General features: G+C 49.2%; 1 protein-coding gene across 1 annotated transcript; it reads right to left on the reverse strand.

Annotated features, from left to right (window-relative positions):
* Positions 1-4,406: 4,406 nt before the first annotated feature.
* On the reverse strand, positions 4,407-18,938 carry ppp1r14aa (protein phosphatase 1, regulatory (inhibitor) subunit 14Aa). The gene is made up of 4 exons (XM_056284790.1): positions 18,402-18,938; positions 15,790-15,870; positions 14,130-14,162; positions 4,407-4,597 (listed from the first exon to the last, which is right to left on the reverse strand). Exons 1-4 carry the CDS (start codon positions 18,711-18,713, stop codon positions 4,412-4,414), a joined length of 612 nt encoding a protein of 203 aa, XP_056140765.1. The 5' UTR covers positions 18,714-18,938; the 3' UTR covers positions 4,407-4,411.
* Positions 18,939-19,594: the final 656 nt, after the last annotated feature.

Here is a 19,594-nt window from a genome sequence, read left to right on the forward strand (position 1 = left end):
CAGTTTATCTGTCTGTCTGTCTGTTCATCTGTCTTTCTGTCTGTCAGTGTGTCTATCAGTGTGTCTGTCTGTCAGTCTATCAGTCTGTCTGTCTCTCTGTCAGTCTGTCTGTTTGTCTATCTGTCTGTCAGTTTATCTGTCTGTCTGTCCATTCGCCAGTCTATCTGTCTGTCAGTCTGTCTGTCTGTTGGTCAGTCGGTCTATCAGTGTGTCTGTCTGTCTGTCTGTCTGTCTATCAGTGTGTCTGTCTGTCTGTCATGTGTCTCTCTCTTATCCCTCACCAGTTGTAGTTTTCTCGTAACAGAACAAGCAGCATTCCTGTCTGCGGCTCCCCCCCAGCGTGTCATGCCACCAAACCTGTAGGCCTACGTCAGCCTGCTACCTGCTACCTGCTACCTGCACCCTCTGCTCAGACTCAACACGCCGGTTTCAGCAGACCTGGCCGGGCTGGCCGGGTCCAACACGCGGGTTTCAGCAGAACTGGCCGGGCTGGCCGGGTCCAACACGCGGGTTTCAGCAGACCTGGCCGGGCTGGCCGGGTCCAACACGTGGGTTTCAGCAGACCTGGCCGGGCTGTCCGGGTCCAACACGCGGGTTTCAGCAGACCTGGCCGGGCTGGCCGGGTCCAACACGTGGGTTTCAGCAGACCTGGCCGGGCTGGCCGGGTCCAACACGCCGGTTTCAGCAGACCTGGCCGGGCTGGCCGGGTCCAACATGTGGGTTTCAGCAGAACTGGCCGGGCTGGCCGGGTCCAACACGCGGGTTTCAGCAGACCTGGCCGGGCTGGCCGGGTCCAACACGCGGGTTTCAGCAGACCTGGCCGGGCTGGCCGGGTCCAACACGTGGGTTTCAGCAGACCTGGCCGGGCTGTCCGGGTCCAACACGCGGGTTTCAGCAGACCTGGCCGGGCTGGCCGGGTCCAACACGTGGGTTTCAGCAGACCTGGCCGGGCTGGCCGGGTCCAACACGCGGGTTTCAGCAGAACTGGCCGGGCTGGCCGGGTCCAACACGCCGGTTTCAGCAGACCTGGCCGGGCTGGCCGGGTCCAACACGCGGGTTTCAGCAGAACTGGCCGGGCTGGCCGGGTCCAACACGCGGGTTTCAGCAGACCTGGCCGGGCTGGCCGGGTCCAACACGCGGGTTTCAGCAGACCTGGCCGGGCTGGCCGGGTCCAACACGCGGGTTTCAGCAGAACTGGCCGGGCTGGCCGGGTCCAACACGCGGGTTTCAGCAGACCTGGCCGGGCTGGCCGGGTCCAACACGCGGGTTTCAGCAGACCTGGCCGGGCTGGCCGGGTCCAACACGCGGGTTTCAGCAGACCTGGCCGGGCTGGCCGGGTCCAACACGCGGGTTTCAGCAGACGTGGCCGGGCTGGCCGGGTCCAACACGCGGGTTTCAGCAGACCTGGCCGGGCTGGCCGGGTCCAACACGCGGGTTTCAGCAGACCTGGCCGGGCTGGCCGGGTCCAACACGCGGGTTTCAGCAGAACTGGCCGGGCTGGCCGGGTCCAACACGCGGGTTTCAGCAGACCTGGCCGGGCTGGCCGGGTCCAACACGCGGGTTTCAGCAGACCTGGCCGGGCTGGCCGGGTCCACATCATTAACAAAACCACATCGTACAGGCCGTCTTTAAAGCGACACTGTTTGCGCGGTCTTGGAGGGAACCATTCACTGTTTTGCTAGAAAACACTACTCACACACACACACACACACACACACACACACACACACACACACACACACACACACACACGCTAGTTAAGGACAGGAAGTGTTGCCATGTCTGTGCTCCGAGCGTAAATGAGTTCGTTTAAACTATTCCAGGTATGCGAGATGTTGTTATGGGAACGGTGCTAATCTGGGACGTGTTTCCCAGAACGAGGCAGCCAAACCCTGAACCGCCAGATAAGAAACGCTAAACGAACGTCTGCCGGTTGCGTAACATTCGGGATATTCTGCAAAGTAGTTGACGGCAGAGAAACTGAAGCTTCCCATTGTGGCGCTTTTGCAGGTTTCCAAAGACGTGAACGGGGGGAATCTGATGATGAAGACTTGACGAAGAGCCAAGCCAAGACACTGCTAAATGTGCAACGCTCCTCGATAGGGAGACCGTGTGTTTTTGGGGGGTAGGGACCCCGAGGAGGCCCGAGAGGAGTTAGGGTACCTCATGAACATCCTGCTGCTGGCTGGTAGAAGGACTCGCACCGACCGGGGGGGGACGGTCATCACGGCACAGCTCACCGACGGAATTACAGCGGACGTCTGTAAAACGGAGACGATAACGGCATCTGTCAATCATACACTGGGACAATTCGCTTTATGCTGGGGAAATGGTTTGAGTCGGCGGCAGCCAGCCAGCCAGCCACCCACAGGCCTGCTTTTATTTTCACAGATCACACACTTCTTCCCTGTGGTTTGGTCTTTCTTTTCTATAAGCGGATAAAATATATATATATATATATATATATATATATATATATATATATATATATATACGTACATATACGTATATATACATATATACATATATATACGTATATATACGTATATATATGTATATATATATACGTATATATACATATATACATATATATACGTATATATATACATATATATACATATATATACGTGTGTGTATGTATATATATACGTGTGTGTGTATATATATATATATATATACGTATATATATATACGTGTGTGTATATATATATATATATATATATATATATATATATATATATATATATATATATATATATATATACGTATATAAAGCATGTAGAGAGTAAAGACGCTCCCCAAAATGCTTTCCTAAAGGAACCTGGTGAAGAATCCATCCATTATCCCAACCGCTGATCCTGCTCTCAGGGTGGCGGGGATGCTGCAGCCTATCCCAGAGGTCACTGGGTGGCAGGCGGGGGGGGGGGCACCCTGGACAGGCCGCCAGGCCTTCACACACACACACACACACACACACACACTCATGCCTAGGGACAATGTAGTACGGCTGATCACCTGACCCAAATGTCTTTGGACTGTGGGAGGAAACCCAGGCAGAACATGCAAACTCCACACAGAGGACGACCCCCGAGGCTGGACTACCCCGGGACTCGAACCCAGGACCTTCTGGCTGTGAGGCGGCGGCGCTGACCCCCGGGCCTCCGTGGCGGCCCGGTAAAGAACATCCCCGTGTGTGTAATGTGTGAGAGCGGCCTGATGGAGGCGTGTCGTGGTATCGGGACGTCAGTACCGAGACTGTTCACGTAGGGGCGCCGCTTTGGGTTCCGGGTTCGAGCTGCAGAACGGGTCACTCGCCGACTCCTCCGAGTTCTGACGACGTGCTGACGGACCGTGCAACCTTTTTTGTTGTTGTTGTTTTGTTGGTCTTTTGTACTTCATCATGTATATTTATGTTCCTTAGAGAAACTTAAATTGAAAAAAAAACAAAGTAATGAAGAGTCAGGCGGAGGTGCTGCTGATGAACATGATTTAATTAGGATTTGGTGCTGATGGACAACAAGCCTCAGGAGCGGCGGAGCAACATTACAATGCGGCGAGTTCGTTGTTTAAAAGTCTTGCAGCTCTTTGACGTTGATAGAAAAACAATTAGTCGCTAAAGGTGAGAGCCAAACGTGGCTGTTAGAGTAAGCTACGTGTCACACTCCATCCCAGTGCCGGGCCAGAAACCACCCCGCCCGTCCCAGAAACCACCCCGTCCGCCCGTCCCCGTTGCCATGACGATAAATAGCCAACACAGCTTGTGACCGCCGCGATTAAGCAGATGCCGCGTTGGGGTCGCACATGCAGTAGTGCCCCGGATAGCAGAACCGCCGTGGCCCGGACCCGTCCCACACCCGGCCCACGTACCGCGTGGCATGACGGCGCTTGGGCGGTCCGCTCCTGTTTGCCAGATCTGGGCCAGAACCGAGCCATAGCAATGCCGCATGTGCCGCATATTTGCCAGAAGTGGCCCATATTTGTGTTGTGATATTTGGACCATATTCACCATTTACCACACGGGGCCACTTCAGGGTCACATCCAGACCACATGTCGCCCAGAGCAACGCATCTTCCCCAAAAAAGGCCCCACATTTGATTTGGCCATATTTGGGCCATATTTGCTGTGATACGTGAGGGCCACTTCAGGCTCACATCCGTCTTGTCAGGGCCAGAAGAAGGCCGCCAGTGCTGCGTCATTGCCTGAAGTGGCCCACATCCCGATGCTGTCTGGGCTCAAGCGAAAATCCCTGGCTTGGTCAAGACGTGATCGAGTCCAGTATTACTGAGAGACTGAAAGTCACTTGTGACAGTGTGGCCCTGTGAGGATAGTGTGTGTCTGTGTGTGTGTGTGTGTGTGTGTGTGTGTGTGTGTGTGTGTGTGTGTGTGTGATGAACGTGCAGGTAAAGGAGGTCAGAGGGTCTGGTTGTGGTGGTGAGTGTGGGGGTGGGGCTGGGGGTGGTGGTGGGGGCTGTTAAAGTGGTACGGCTCGTGGCGGTAGTGGTTGTGAGTGATGACCGGGTGCTCGATGCCCTCGCTCTGTAGCTCCTCTTGCTTGTGAAGACCCTCCAGCTTTCCCACCAGCTCCCTGATGAAGGTCTGAAATAGGAAGAGAGACACGAAATGCAGATGAACGCCCTCTCCAAAGTTCCCCAGAGACAGACAGACAGACAGACAGACAGATAGATAGATAGATAGATAGATAGATAGATAGATAGATAGATAGATAGATAGATAGATAGATAGATAGATAGATAGATAGATAGATAGATAGATAGATAGATAGATAGATACGTAGACAGACAGACAGACAGACAGACAGACAGACAGACAGATAGACAGACAGACAGACAGACAGACAGATAGATAGATAGATAGATAGATAGATAGATAGATAGATAGATAGATAGATAGATAGATAGATAGATAGATAGATAGATAGATAGACAGACAGACAGACAGACAGACAGACAGACAGACAGACAGACAGACAGACAGATAGATAGATAGACAGATAGATAGATGTTAGTGCGTTTCTGTTTTTCTATCATTCGGGCTTAACAGTGTCAGCATGGATCTTGCTGCAGGAGGTGCTCACACTGGTGACAACCTGTACTGTGGTCGAGTTGGGTGTCAGAGGAGACACATTTCCCCACACGCTATTACAAATGCATGGTGAACAAATCACGAAAAGGTATGTAGCACAGTCACAATCACAATCACAGTCAGAATCACAATCACAGTCAGAATCACAATCACAGTCATAATCACAGCCACAGTCAGAATCACAATCGCAATCACCGTCGGAATCAGAATCACAATCGGAATCACAATCACAAATCACAGTCAGAATCGGAATCACAGTCAGACTCACAATCACAACCACAGTCAGAATCACAATCACAATCACAGTCAGAATCACAATCACAATCAGTCAGAATCACAATCACAGTCGCAGTCAGAATCACAGTCAGAATCACAATCACAATCACCGTCAGAATCACAATCACATCCAGAATCAGAATCACAGTCAGACTCACAATCACAGTCAGACTCACAATCACAGTCAGACTCACAATCACAGTCAGACTCACAATCACAATCAGAATCACAATCACAGTCAGACTCACAATCAGAATCAGAATCACCATCAGAATCAGAATCACAGTCAGAATCACAGTCACAATCACAATCACAATCACAATCACAATCAGCTTTATTGGCCAAGTGTGTGAGGAATTTGACTCCGGTACACAGCAGCTTCTAGCACTTGCAGACATCACACACACACACACACACACACACACACACACACACACACACACACACACAAAGGAAAAACGAAAGAAAAGAAAAAGAAAAAAACAGAAGAAGTCAATGGAACAACAACAGGACACTGGAGGCAGGCATGTACGCACAACAGGTATTATGTCACTACTACACACAGTCTTGTTATGGTCGAGCAACCAGCAACCTACGCCCATATATTACACCACCCACCCATCCATCCATGATCATCCATTATCCATTATCCAAACTGCTTACCCTGCTCTCAGGGATGCTGGAGCCTATCCCAGCAGTCATTGGGCGGCAGGCGGTGAGACACCCTGGACAGGCCGCCAGGTCATCACACACACACACTCACACACACATTCACACCTGTGGCGTAAACCCTCGCCTAAACGCTTGTGTATGACCACTTCCTGTGCTGGGAGACATCCGGCTAGGTGGCGCAGCGGGTCAAGCGATGTATGAAACCACGCTGCTTACTGCCCGTACACCACACCATACACCAGGGGGCGTCACACTCCGGGCCTCGAGGGCCGCAGCGTCTGCAGGTATTTGCTGCAGCCGTGCACTACACCACCCGATTGAACTAATTAGCTCACCTCCTGGATCAAGGAGGGGAAGGAGCGAGTTTAAATCGGGTGGTGTAGTGCACGGTTGCAGCAAATACCTGCAGACGCTGCGGCCCTCGAGGCCTGGAGTCCGACGCCCCTGGAGACGTATATGCCACTAGAATTTAAATGCTATAAAGTTTAAAGAAAAGAAGTCTTTGTAAGAACCCGTAGCGTGGCGACAGGCGGGGTAAAGTCCTGACCGGTCTGACGTCAGGGGCGACGCTTAGCAACGCAGACGTGAGCTTCCGGGTCCGGCTCAGATAAGATGTGGTGTGTTGTGTCTCAGGCGGGGGCGGCTATCGGTTATTTGCTCACCCTTGGACTGTTCTGAGTGCCGGGATCTGGGTCCGCGGTGGTGTAGCTGGGGACCGGGGTTCGCGCCCCGGTCTCGTCGGATCCGACTACGGCCGGACTCGATGAAGCGGCGGTCATTGGCAACGCTGTCTTGGGGAGGGGAGGTGAGGTGGAGTTGGGTCGTGTTCGCCACATGACTGCATCTGTGTGGGGGTGGGGGGGGGGTGTGGTGTGGTCGGGGGGGGAGGAGCAGTGGTTCGGCCTGGAGTCGCCTCGCCACTTCCGTGACAAGGCGACTCCATGCAGAGCGAGGGTGGGTGTTTGAACTAAGAATAGGGATCGATTGGCCACTAAATTGGGAGGAAATCAGAAATAAATAAATATTGTTATGCATAATTATGCAAAATATGCATTTTTCTAAAAATGGCTAAAAACCACTTTTCTCAGCATTTCAAGTGATTCTGAGCATTTGGGGGGGAGGGAGTTGGAGTGGGGGGGGGTTTAGGGGCAGGGGGAAGGCGGTTAGCTGGCAGGATGAAGAGGAGGGAGATTTAGACGGGTGGAGAACCACACCTCGACTTGGTTGCGGGTCACTTACTAGTATATATATATATATATATATATATATATATATATATATATATATATATATATATATATATATATATATATATATATATATATATATATAGTGTAACGTGCCTGGATAAGAAGACCCGCTGGCCGCTGACTGGCGGCTCCGACCCTTTAGTCGAGCGGTTAGCGAAGCCTCCTGCGGTGCGGGCGATACGGGTTCGCGTCCCGGCCGCGGCACTTCCTGTGGTTGCGTTGTCCCCCGAGTTCGCTACAATATATATACACATATGAGTTCCGAGATAAAGCCAATATAGCCACAGAGCAGTGAAATGTAAAAAATAAAAAAAAACCTCTGCGGAAACATCTGGAGAAACGACCGAAACCGGGATAAAAATAACCGCCCATCCTCTCGAGCTACTGAAACCACATGGAAGGCCGGCATGAAGCCTGAAGTACCGTTTGGAATCCCCTCTCGGCTGAAGGGGTCTTCATCCCAAGACGTGAACGGGACCTCAGATAACGGAGAGGGGCTCGCGTGACCCTCCTCGCACCGGGCCGGCGCCGAGCGGAGGAAAACTCGCAGGGGGGCCACTGAACACATACGAGTCTCTGGGGAGTTTGAGAAGCGACTGGTGGGGGGCGCTGCTGGGGTGGAGAGGAGACAGAAAGCAACATAAACGACTGATAAAGGAAGAAAATCAGCCTCGAGAAAGAAGAAGAGGAGCGTCGAACATTCGTCAACCAGAAGCGGTCGAGCGTCTGAGGCCTGCTCTCTGTCCATAGATGGAGAGGAGGCCCTGGAGAGAGACGGCGCCCCCCCCGGGTCATGACCGGAGAGGCTGCAGGAAGTTCCCACTGGCCGAGGGCTGTTCGGTGATGCAGTTAGACGCACGTCATCCTCCCGAGTCTCGTCGAGGCTGATTATGTGGTCGTCATGCGCTGCCAAGAGGAAACGCTCAACACAGCGTGTGGAGAGTTCGAGCCGAGTGGATGCGCCAGTCAATAAGGCAAACGTCCAACCGTTCATCCATCCATCTGTTCATCCATCCACCCACCATCCATCCATCCATCCACCATCCATCCATCCACCCACCCATCCACCATCCATCCACCCACCATCCATCCGTCTGTCCATCCATCCATCTGTCCATCCATCCATCATCCGTCCATCCATCCACCCACCATCCATCCGTCTGTCCATCCATCCATCTGTCCATCCATCCACCATCCATCCGTCCGTCCATCCATCCACCCACCATCCATCCATCCATCCACCATCCATCCGTCCATCTGTCCATCCACCATCCATCACCCATCCACCAACCATCACCCATCCACCATTCATCCATCCATCCATCCACCCACCATCCATCCATCCATCCATCCATCACCCATCCATCTGTCCATCCATCCATCACCCATCCACCATCCATCCATCCATCACCCATCCACCATCCATCCACCCATCCACCATCCATCCATAATCCATCCATCCACCCATCCATCCATCCACCCATCCGTCCATCCATCCATCATCCATCCATCCACCCATCCACCATCCATCCGTCCATCCGTCCGTCCATCCATCCATCCACCCACCATCCATCACCCATCCACCCATCCATCCATCCACCCACCATCCATCCATCCATCACCCATCCATCCGTCCATCACCCATCCATCCATCCATCCATCCCCCCACCATCCATCACCCACCCATCCACCCATCCATCCACCCACCATCCATCAGTCCATCCACCCACCCACCCACCATCCATCACCCATCCACCCACCCATCCATCCATCATCCATCCATCACCCACCCATCTGTCCATCCATCCATCACCCATCCACCATCCATCCATCCACCCATCCACCATCCATCCATCCATCCATCCATCCATCCATCCATCCATCACCCATCCACCATCCATCCATTATCCGAACCGCTCATCCTGCTCTCAGGGTCGTGGGGATGCTGGAGCCTATCCCAGCAGCCATTGGGCGGCAGGCGGGGGGGACCTACATGCCTTTGGGCTGTGGGAGGAAACCGGAGCCCCCGGAGGAAACCCACACAGACACAGGGGGGAACATGCAAACTCCACACAGAGGACGACCCGGGACGACCCCCAAGGCAGGGCTAACCCGGGACTCGAACCCAAGACCTTCTTGCTGTGAGGCGACCGCGCTAACCGCTGCGCCACCGCGCCGCCCCTAAGTCAATCATATGTTGATTTAAAAAAAAAGAAGCTAGATGAGGGGGGGGGGGCTTTTCTAGTATTTAATAATAAACACCCCTTATCTGGGTTCATCTTCCGCTCTGTTACTGATGTAGAACAGTTGCTCTGAACAGGATTGCAACACTCGCCCCTGGCGCCCCCCCCCTTTTCTTCTTCTTCTTCTTCTTCTTCTTTCAGTTTTGGTGCATCCATCTTGTTGGCTTAAAGTTTCCCTTTAAATAAAAGTAATCGAGTATTTGCAGTAAAATGTACTTGCGTATCCAGAGTAAAAGTACTCATTCTGGAAAATGCTCCCTTTCAGAGTGTTTAGTTCATTTTTAAGTGGTCAGTAGTGTTTTTTTTATGTTGTAGCTGGATTAAATACATATACTGTTGGGAATTTTAAAGTCTTAACAAAGCATCATATTTTATGAGTTTATCATATGTTTTGCGTATAGAACTTATGTTCTGCAGAGTAACTAGGAAGGACAGCTGTCAGATTAATGAAGTGGAACAAAAACTACACTGTAGTGGTGCAAAAACTACACTGTAGTGGAGCAGAAACTGCAGTGTAGTGGAGCAAAAACTACAATGTAGTGGAGCAAAAACTACAGTGTAGTGGAGCAAAAACTACACTGTAGTGGAGCAAAAACTACAATGTTGTGGAGCAAAAACTACAGTGTAGTGGAGCAAAAACTACCCTGTAGTGGAGCAAAAACTACAATGTTGTGGAGCAAAAACTACAGTGTAGTGGAGCAAAAACTACACTAGTGGAGCAAAAACTACAATGTTGTGGAGCAAAAACTACAATGTTGTGGTGCAAAAACTACAATGTTGTGGTGCAAAAACTACACTGTTGTGGTGCAAAAACTACACTGTAGTGGAGCAAAAACTACACTGTAGTGGAGCAAAAAACTACAATGTTGTGGTGCAAAAACTACACTGTAGTGGAGCAAAAACTACACTGTAGTGGAGCAAAAAACTACAATGTTGTAGTGCAAAAACTAAAGTGTAGTGGAGTAAAGACTACAATGTAGTGGAGCAAAAACTACACTGTAGTGGAGCAAAAACTACACTGTAGTGGAACAAAAACTACAACGTGGTGAAGCAAAAACTACATTGTTGTAGTGCAAAAACTACAATGTGTTGAAGCAAAAACTACACTGTAGTGGAGCAAAAACTACAATGTATCGGAGCAAAAATTACAATATTGTGGTGCAAAAACTACAATGTGGTGAAGCAAAAACTACACTGTAGTGGAACGAAAACTACAGTGTAGTGGAGTAAAAACTACACTGTAGTGGAGGAAAAACTACACTGTAGTGGAACAAAAACTACACTGTAGTGGAGCAAAAACTACACTGTAGTGGAGCAAAAATTACAATGTAGTGGAGCAAAAACTACACTGTAGTGGAACAAAAACTACACTGTAGTGGAGCAAAAACTACACTAGTGGAGCAAAAACTACAATGTTGTGGTGCAAAAACTACACTGTAGTGGAGCAAAAACTACAATGTAGTGGAGCAAAAACTACACTAGTGGAGCAAAAATTACAATGTTGTGGAGCAAAAACTACACTAGTGGAGCAAAAACTACAATGTTGTGGTGCAAAAACTACACTGTAGTGGAGCAAAAACTACAATGTAGTGGAGCAAAAACTACACTAGTGGAGCAAAAATTACAATGTTGTGGTGCAAAAACTGCAGTGTAGTGGAGCAAAAACTACACTGTAGTGGAACGAAAACTACACTGTAGTGGAGAAAAAACTACACTGTAGTGGAGCAAAAATTACAATGTAGTGGAGCAAAAACTACACTGTAGTGGAACAAAAACTACACTGTAGTGGAGCAAAAACTACACTAGTGGAGCAAAAACTACAATGTTGTGGTGCAAAAACTACACTGTAGTGGAGCAAAAACTACAATGTAGTGGAGCAAAAACTACACTAGTGGAGCAAAAATTACAATGTTGTGGTGCAAAAACTGCAGTGTAGTGGAGCAAAAACTACACTGTAGTGGAACGAAAACTACACTGTAGTGGAGAAAAAACTACACTGTAGTGGAGCAAAAACTACACTAGTGGAGCAAAAACTACAATGTTGTGGTGCAAAAACTACACTGTAGTGGAGCAAAAACTACAATGTTGTGGAGCAAAAACTACAATATTGTGGTGCAAAAACTACAATGTGGTGAAGCAAAAACTACAATGCAGTCGAGCGAAAAATACACTGTAGTGGAACAAAAACTACAATGCAATGGAGCAAAAACTACAATGCAATGGAGCAAAAACTACAATGCAATGGAGCAAAAACTACAATGTTGTAGTGCAAAAACTACAATGTGGGGAAGCAAAAACTACACTGTAGTGGAGCGAAAACTACAGTGTAGTGGAGTAAAAACTACAATGTAGGGGAGCGAAAACTACAGTGTAGTGGAGCAAAAACTACAATGTAGTGGAGCAAAAACTACACTGTAGTGGAATAAAAACTACACTGTAGTGGAGCGAAAACTACAGTGTAGTGGAGGAAAAACTACAATGTAGTGGAGCAAAAACTACACTGTAGTGGAGCAAAAACTACACTGTAGTGGAGTGAAAACTACACTGTAGTGGAGCAAAAACTACAATGTGGTGGAGCAAAAACTACACTAGTGGCGCAAAAACTACAATGTTGTGGTGCAAAAACTACACTGTAGTGGAGCAAAAACTACAATGTAGTGGAGCAAAAACTACAATATTGTGGTGCAAAAACTACAATGTGGTGAAGCATAAACTACACTGTAGTGGAGCAAAAACTACACTATAGTGGAGCAAAAACTACAATGTGGTGAAGCAAAAACTACACTGTAGTGGAGTGAAAACTACAGTGTAGTGGAGTAAAAACTACAATGTAGGGGAGCGAAAACTACAGTGTAGTGGAGTAAAAACTACAATGTAGTGGAGCAAAAACTACAGTGTAGTGGAGCGAAAACTACAGTGTAGTGGAGCAAAAACTACACTGTAGTGGAGCAAAAACTACACTATAGTGGAGCAAAAACTACAATGTGGTGGAGCAAAAACTACACTAGTGGAGCAAAAACTACAATGTTGTGGTGCAAAAACTACACTGTAGTGGAGCAAAAACTACACTGTAGTGGAACGAAAACTAAACTGTAGTGGAGCAAAAACTACAATGTGGTGAAGCAAAAACTACAATATTGTGGTGCAAAAACTACAATGTGGTGAAGCAAAAACTACACTGTAGTGGAACGAAAACTACACTGTAGTGGAGCAAAAACTACAATGTGGTGGAGCAAAAACTACACTGTAGTGGAGCAAAAACTACACTGTAGTGGAGTGAAAACTACAATGTGGTGGAGCAAAAACTACACTGTAGTGGAGCGAATACTACACTGTAGTGGAGCAAAAACTACAATGTGGTGGAGCAAAAACTACACTGTAGTGGAGCAAAAACTACACTGTAGTGGAGTGAAAACTACAATGTGGTGGAGCAAAAACTACACTGTAGTGGAGCGAAAACTACACTGTAGTGGAGCAAAAACTACAATGTGGTGGAGCAAAAACTACACTGTAGTGGAGCAAAAACTACACTGTAGTGGAGCAAAAACTACAGTGTAGTGGAGCGAAAACTACAAGATATCTCTCTGAAATGTAGTGGAGTGTAAAGTATGACGTCTCACAAAATGGCCGTCCTGAAGTGAAGTAGCTGTAACTCGAAACTGTGCTACCGTGCAGTGCGGTACTACTGTAGCACTTAAAGAAATGCAGTTTGTTACCGGGGCCCTTTTTGTTAATTTAAATAAAGTTTTGACCTCTGCTTGTCACAACATACTGCATGGACACAACTGAATGGAGGGGGGGGGGGGCCTTGAGAAGACCAGGAAAAAATGTTTCCTTACAAACAATGAAGCTTTGTCAGCTTTAATAGTGGCAAAAATGAAAATTAAAAATGTATTAGGAGGGGTTATAGTGCCCCCCCAAAGAAAAAGATGAAGGTAAATGGTAAATGCACTGCATTTATAGAGTCCTTTTTCTACTCTGCAGACCACCCACAGTGCTTTACCGTGTTATGTCTCCCATTCCACCCACATCTGATGGCGGAGGCTGCCATGCAAGGCCACCAACCGGCTCACCAGCGGCAGTTAGAGGTTCAAGGACACTTCCATGCCTCCGTCCATGCCCTGTATCCTGCATTTCTTCTGGTATTCCGGTTTTGGGTTGTCCCTTAACAGACAAAACTAGCTGTCACCCGTGCACGCAGTCCTCATCGGAGCCACGTCTCCAAGGCCGGGCCTGGGTTTCATAAACATAAACAGGCTGGCAGTCAACGCTGCCTTTCTTCCCCTGCCCTCGCCTCTTGTGTTTGTGTCTCTGAACAGGCCACTGTGAGGCCACTGTGAGGCGTCATTGTTCTGGGGGCGGCGGTGGGGGTGGGGGGTGGGGGGGGCCACAGATAGACAGCCACTGTTGAGGCTGACGGAGCGACTGTGATAGGAGATGTCAGACGGGGGCCATCTCAACCCGGGATCGGCGGGTGTGCGCCGACGCGCCTGTTTATGTAAGGCGGCTCGGCGAGACCGATAAAGGCCGCGGTGCGACTGTACTCACGCGACTCCTCCGAGGTCATTTTAACCAGCAACGTACCTCCGTGTTGTTGCCGCAGCTGTGAAGCAGCGCCTGGTCAGGAAAAGAGAAGAAGAAGAAGAAGAAGAAGAAGAGTTACAACATGTAAACCGCCTCGCTCTGGCCGGTTATGTCCAGGTGTATTTCTTTCTGCGTCTTCTGCCTCGAATGCAGATTCGAACCCTTCCCTTGCCATTAACGTTGGATACGTCACTAATCATTACTTCCTATTCATAATGGCTCTATAACGTGTTGCCTAGCCCCCCCCTTCCTCCCCTTCCTCTCCAACTGGACTCACTTGGCCAATTGACCTTTCGCGAAGTACCGCCCCAGAACGGTGCTTGTCCAGTCCTACCTTAGCAACGGTTTCTATGTGAGGGAGGTCCGTCAAGCTTTCAAACACACAGCAAAATGCTGAAACGGTGGTGTGCCTATGGGATCTGCAGACCGGATACTAGATATGTGAAAGGTTTGGAGGGGGGGGTCATTCTCTTTCCCTTCCCCAAACCCAGAACGCAAGAAGCGCAATGTGGGCAATAGATTTGGCAGTATAGCACAGTGGTTCTCCACCTTTTTGGGGTCCTGGACCCCCTGCGTATTTTTGATCTACCCTGAGGACCCCTCCACCTGATCTTGGGGGAGGGGGGTTGCTAAAATACAATAAATTACACGTGTGAAACAGATGTAATTAGAGAAAAAAGTCCTGTTACCCTTTATAGTTTAGGTAGATAAAGGTCTCAGTCACATTTGAGTAAAATAATCCTATTTCTATAAATGTCATAGGATCTTTTTTTTTAAAGATATTTTATTTTCACGGACCCCTTGCAATTACACCACGGACCACTAGGGGTCCGCGGACCCCCGGTTGAGAAACACTGGTATAGCAGACCCCATGGCCAGCTTAATCCATCCAGAATCAACACAAATACCTGCCTGCTCCAAGCTAAGCTAGCTACTAGCTAGTATTGATAGCTAATACGGCTAACGTATTATTACCGTTACTTTTACCCACACGACGCGCTGATTTCTTCCTTCATGCGTTGGTGTTTTCCGGCTACTTCCTGGATAGTTCTGAAACGCTTGACGGGCATAGCAACAGTAACTAAGGGGGAGGGGGCGGGACTTTGCGAAAGGTCAATTACCCCACTCCTCCGGGCCGTCGCTGCTCCACCCCCTCTGCCGACTACCACGTGCTACCACACGCCTCCTCCGATACAGGTGGAGTCGCCGGCTGCTTCCTTTCACCTGACAGTTTCGCCAGGGGGACGCAGCGCGTGGGAGGATCCCCCCCTTCCCGCCTCCCCAACCGAACAGGCGCCCCGAACCGACCGACCAGAGGAGGCGCTAGTGCAGCGACCAGGACACATACCCACATCCGGCTTCCCACCCGCAGACACGGCCAATTGTGTCTGTAGGGACGCCCGACCAAGCCGGAGGTAAGGCGGGGATTCGAACCGGCGATCCCCGCGTTGCTAGCTAACGGAATAGGCCGGCTACGCCACCCGGACGCCCCGCGTCCTGGCCTTTTTAATACTGAGAGACCAACGCCTGGTCTCGCTGTAAGGCTGAGGGATTGTCTTTCGCGACTAAACGGAAACGAACAGCGACCCCGTGTGGCCGGGAGGTCCGCCTTTATCTGTGACGTTCAGCGGCCCCGCTAAGTGAACGGGTTTAAGGTCACCTGCAACTTCCTGACGCGCTCCTCGTCGCTGGGCAGTTCCAGCAGGTCGTCGATATTCACCTCCTCCGGCACGTCATCCTCCTGGCACACACACACACACACACACACACACACACACACACACACACACACACACACACACAGAGAAAGAAACGCCCACAGACACACAAACAATGGGTGACTGACAGTACCGTCTTGATCCAGCGTGGGTACATTTAAGGTGCATGTTCATCACTGTCGTCTCCATCAGTGAGGGCTGAATACTATCAGTGTTCCTGTAATACCCCCCCATCCCCACCCCCCATCCCCCATCCCCCATCCCCCCCCCCATCCCCAGTAGCCCGCTCAGTCTGAACAAAGGTCCATTGTGGCAGCTTGGTGGGAGGACCAGCCAGTCCCTTCCGCCCGTCCGCCCTGCTGCAGTTTTCTGCATAATTAGACTCGGACCACGACTCACCGGCCGGCCCAGAGGCTCCTGGCCATGCAGTGTTTCCACAAGGTGAAACACGGCACCCCCCTAATCCTGCCCCGAGACCCGCAGGAATATCAAGGGCGGGGACTTCACTGAATTTGTGACGAGTTGATGCAAATATCCCTTTTTTGTTGTTGAATGGTTTAATGTTTTCTGTTGATTTTTTTTTTACAGTTTGGACTTTATCAACTTTAAATTGGACTTTTGATAACCATACGATATATGATATGATTCGATACGATATGATTCGATACAATATGATTCGATACGATATGATTCGATACGATATGATTCGATACAATATGATTCTATATGATATGATTCGATACGATATGATTCGATACAATATGATTCGATGCGATATGATTCGATGCGATATGATTCGATACAATATGATTCGATACCATATGATTCGATACAATGCGATTCGATGCGATATTATTCGATACAATATGATTCGATACGATATTATATGACGATTCGATACGATACAATATGATTCTGTACAATATGATTCGATACAATATTATACGATACAATGTGATTCGATACACGATATTATACGATACAATATGATTCGATACGATATGTTACAATGCAATATGATTCGATACAATATGTTACGATGCAATATGATTCGATACAATATGATTCGATACGATACAATGCAATATGATTCGATACGATATGTTACGATGCAATATGATTCGATACAATATGATTCGATACGATACGATACAATATGATTCGATACGATACGATACAATATGATTCGATACGATACGATACAATATGATTCGATACGATATGATTCGAAATGATTCGATTCGATACGATACAATATGATTCGATACAATATGGTTCGATGCGATATTATACGATACAATATGATTCGATACGATATGATACGATGCAATATGATTCGATACGATATGATTCGAAATGATTCGATACGATACGATACAATATGATTCGATACGACGCAACTTTGTTGCCAGACTCCCCTGGAATGTGCCTTGCATCCCAGTTGCTCTGTTTGAAACGTGGCCTTGATAAACTCATTCAACCCGCATTCTATAGCTTCCCATCTACACGGACATCTATTCACGTTTGCTTTTTTGATTCAACATTTTCAGTCCGTTGATTATTTCGGTCTCCGCTCTGCAAGATGGCCCCCTAAAGATAAAACTGTTCGCTCTTCATCGTCTCCAAAACCCTTCCTCTGTCGTCACAATCCTACACTCCATGTCCCAAAATACTCATTTAACCGAAAACTCGCAAACAGAGATCCTCAGCACCATTCCAGCTGTCAGTGCTCGCCCTCCTCCTCCTCCTCCTCCTCCTCCTCCTCCGCAGAAGGTCCCTAGCAGCCTCCTCCTCCTCATCCTTCATTCCTCGCGGCCCCAGACGCTGCCCTTGTAAGGCAGCAAGCATCCCTCCGCCGCATCCAGTTCGCCAACGAGGGGACAGCAGTGCCCCCTCACTTCCCAGGGGTGCTTGGCCTTGTAAGGGAAATCAGCCTACCCTCCGTAAGCCTAGTTTCAGACACCTCGTACACGAGATAAAATAAGATAAGATGGATTGTTATCCGTTCACGCGGCAGCTTGTTCTGCGTCACATCATCTGGCCTCCTTTAGAACAGGCCTGGATACACTTGGATTCGGGAAAGCGTTTAATGTTTTCTGTTTTTACTGTTTTAACGCCCTGTCAAGCCCTTTGAGATGTCCCCTGATGATGAGGGGTGCCATACAAATACAATTTCTTCTTCTTCTTCTTCTTCTTTTGTTGTTGTTGTTGTTGTTAGATCATCAAATTAGTGTTGCTCCCAGGGGACACGCAGCTGCGTTTCAGCAGCGTTATTGTGGCTGAAGTGACGCCACGTGGTCGTCTTTTCGTTGTTTTATATATATATATTTTAAAAAAAAACAAGAAAGAAAAGGAACAGGCTGCAGACGCACGTCCTCAGCCGCGTCCTGGCGAGGTGGAGATGAGAGTGAGGCGCCGCGCTGCGGCCACCTGACAGAGATCCCCTGTGCAACACGTGTGTCTGAAGCGCTGTGCTGACAGTCTCCCTAGGCCAGTTCTCAGACACACCAAAGGGGACCGTCTGATCTGTGGCTTCCTAAGAGCCTCTACTCACCTTGCCCAGGTAGAGCTGGTCCAGGCAGTCGTCAATCCATTTCTCCACGTCCAGGCGCCTCTGCAGCTCTTTCCTGTTGTATTTGACGGTCACCCGCGCCTGCCTCCTCTGGATGTGGCAGCCGTGGCCCTGAAACAGCTCAACGCTGTCTGGGGACCGAGGCGTATCCGCAGACTCCGCTCGGTCCTCCGGCAGAGCCCCAACCCGCTCGGCTGCCATGTCTCGTTTGACAGGTTCTTTAACCGGAGCGCCGAGTTGGGGAGGGGGGTGTGGCGTCAGATTCTGCATCCCCCTGAAGGATGTGTCTTCCATACGTCCGCGGCGGCGTCGTGCTCCCGCGACTGCTTTCGGGGGGGACCCCCCTTTTTAGCGCCGTTTTTCAAAGGATCGACGCTGTTTTAAAAAAAAAAGCTTAAAGCTTAAAAAAAAAGAAGAATCAATGAAACAGCCTACATCGTTTTATTTCCTCGTGTGCCATTTGAAACGTAGCAACCAAGGTCCTCTGTGAATGCGTGCGGAGTGCTGCTGCGACGCCACCACGGCCTCTGGACGACGCGGGTATGTGGGGTTCTTCTTTCGGTGGGGATACCGAAGTTTGCAGCACAGCGACGCTGTTACACGTGACCGCATCAGGGGGGCGCACAAAGTCCATCATCCGAGAGAGAGGGAGGGGGGGTGGGGTGGGGTGGGGTGGGGTGGGGGATTCCTTCTCTTCTGTTCTTTTATCAGCGCCTTGTGACCACTAAATCAATCAGCAGAGTCCAAATCGATACCCTGAGGGGCAATTCCGTAAGAAATGAATTGCCCTTCTGGGACGAATAAAGTCGTCTGAATGTGAGTCTAAATCAAACTTCGCTTCTTGGCCGGTGTGACCAGCCAAGCTGAAAATGTGTTGTCCGACCCGACGCCGGCGCCCTGCTGCCACGTTTAAACAGATGTCTGGGGTTTGGGCCATAAAGCAAATCAGTCCAATATGGGCCCCCAATATTTATATCCACTAGCACCACATCTCTCCTTCTCAAGTGTATTCATGGGCAACATTCTTTTGAAAAGTATCTCAGAGAAATGATCTCAGCACAATGTTCCGTATATGCACTTCTGTTAATATCCTCTGTTTAACTTTCTATGCATAGTGACGTCATATTTTTAGCGATATTACTACACGCTCTCTGCTACGGTAAAATGTCACCACT

The sequence above is a fragment of the Lampris incognitus genome, chromosome 8 (genome assembly GCF_029633865.1).
Source record: "Lampris incognitus isolate fLamInc1 chromosome 8, fLamInc1.hap2, whole genome shotgun sequence".
NCBI lineage: Eukaryota > Metazoa > Chordata > Actinopteri > Lampriformes > Lampridae > Lampris > Lampris incognitus.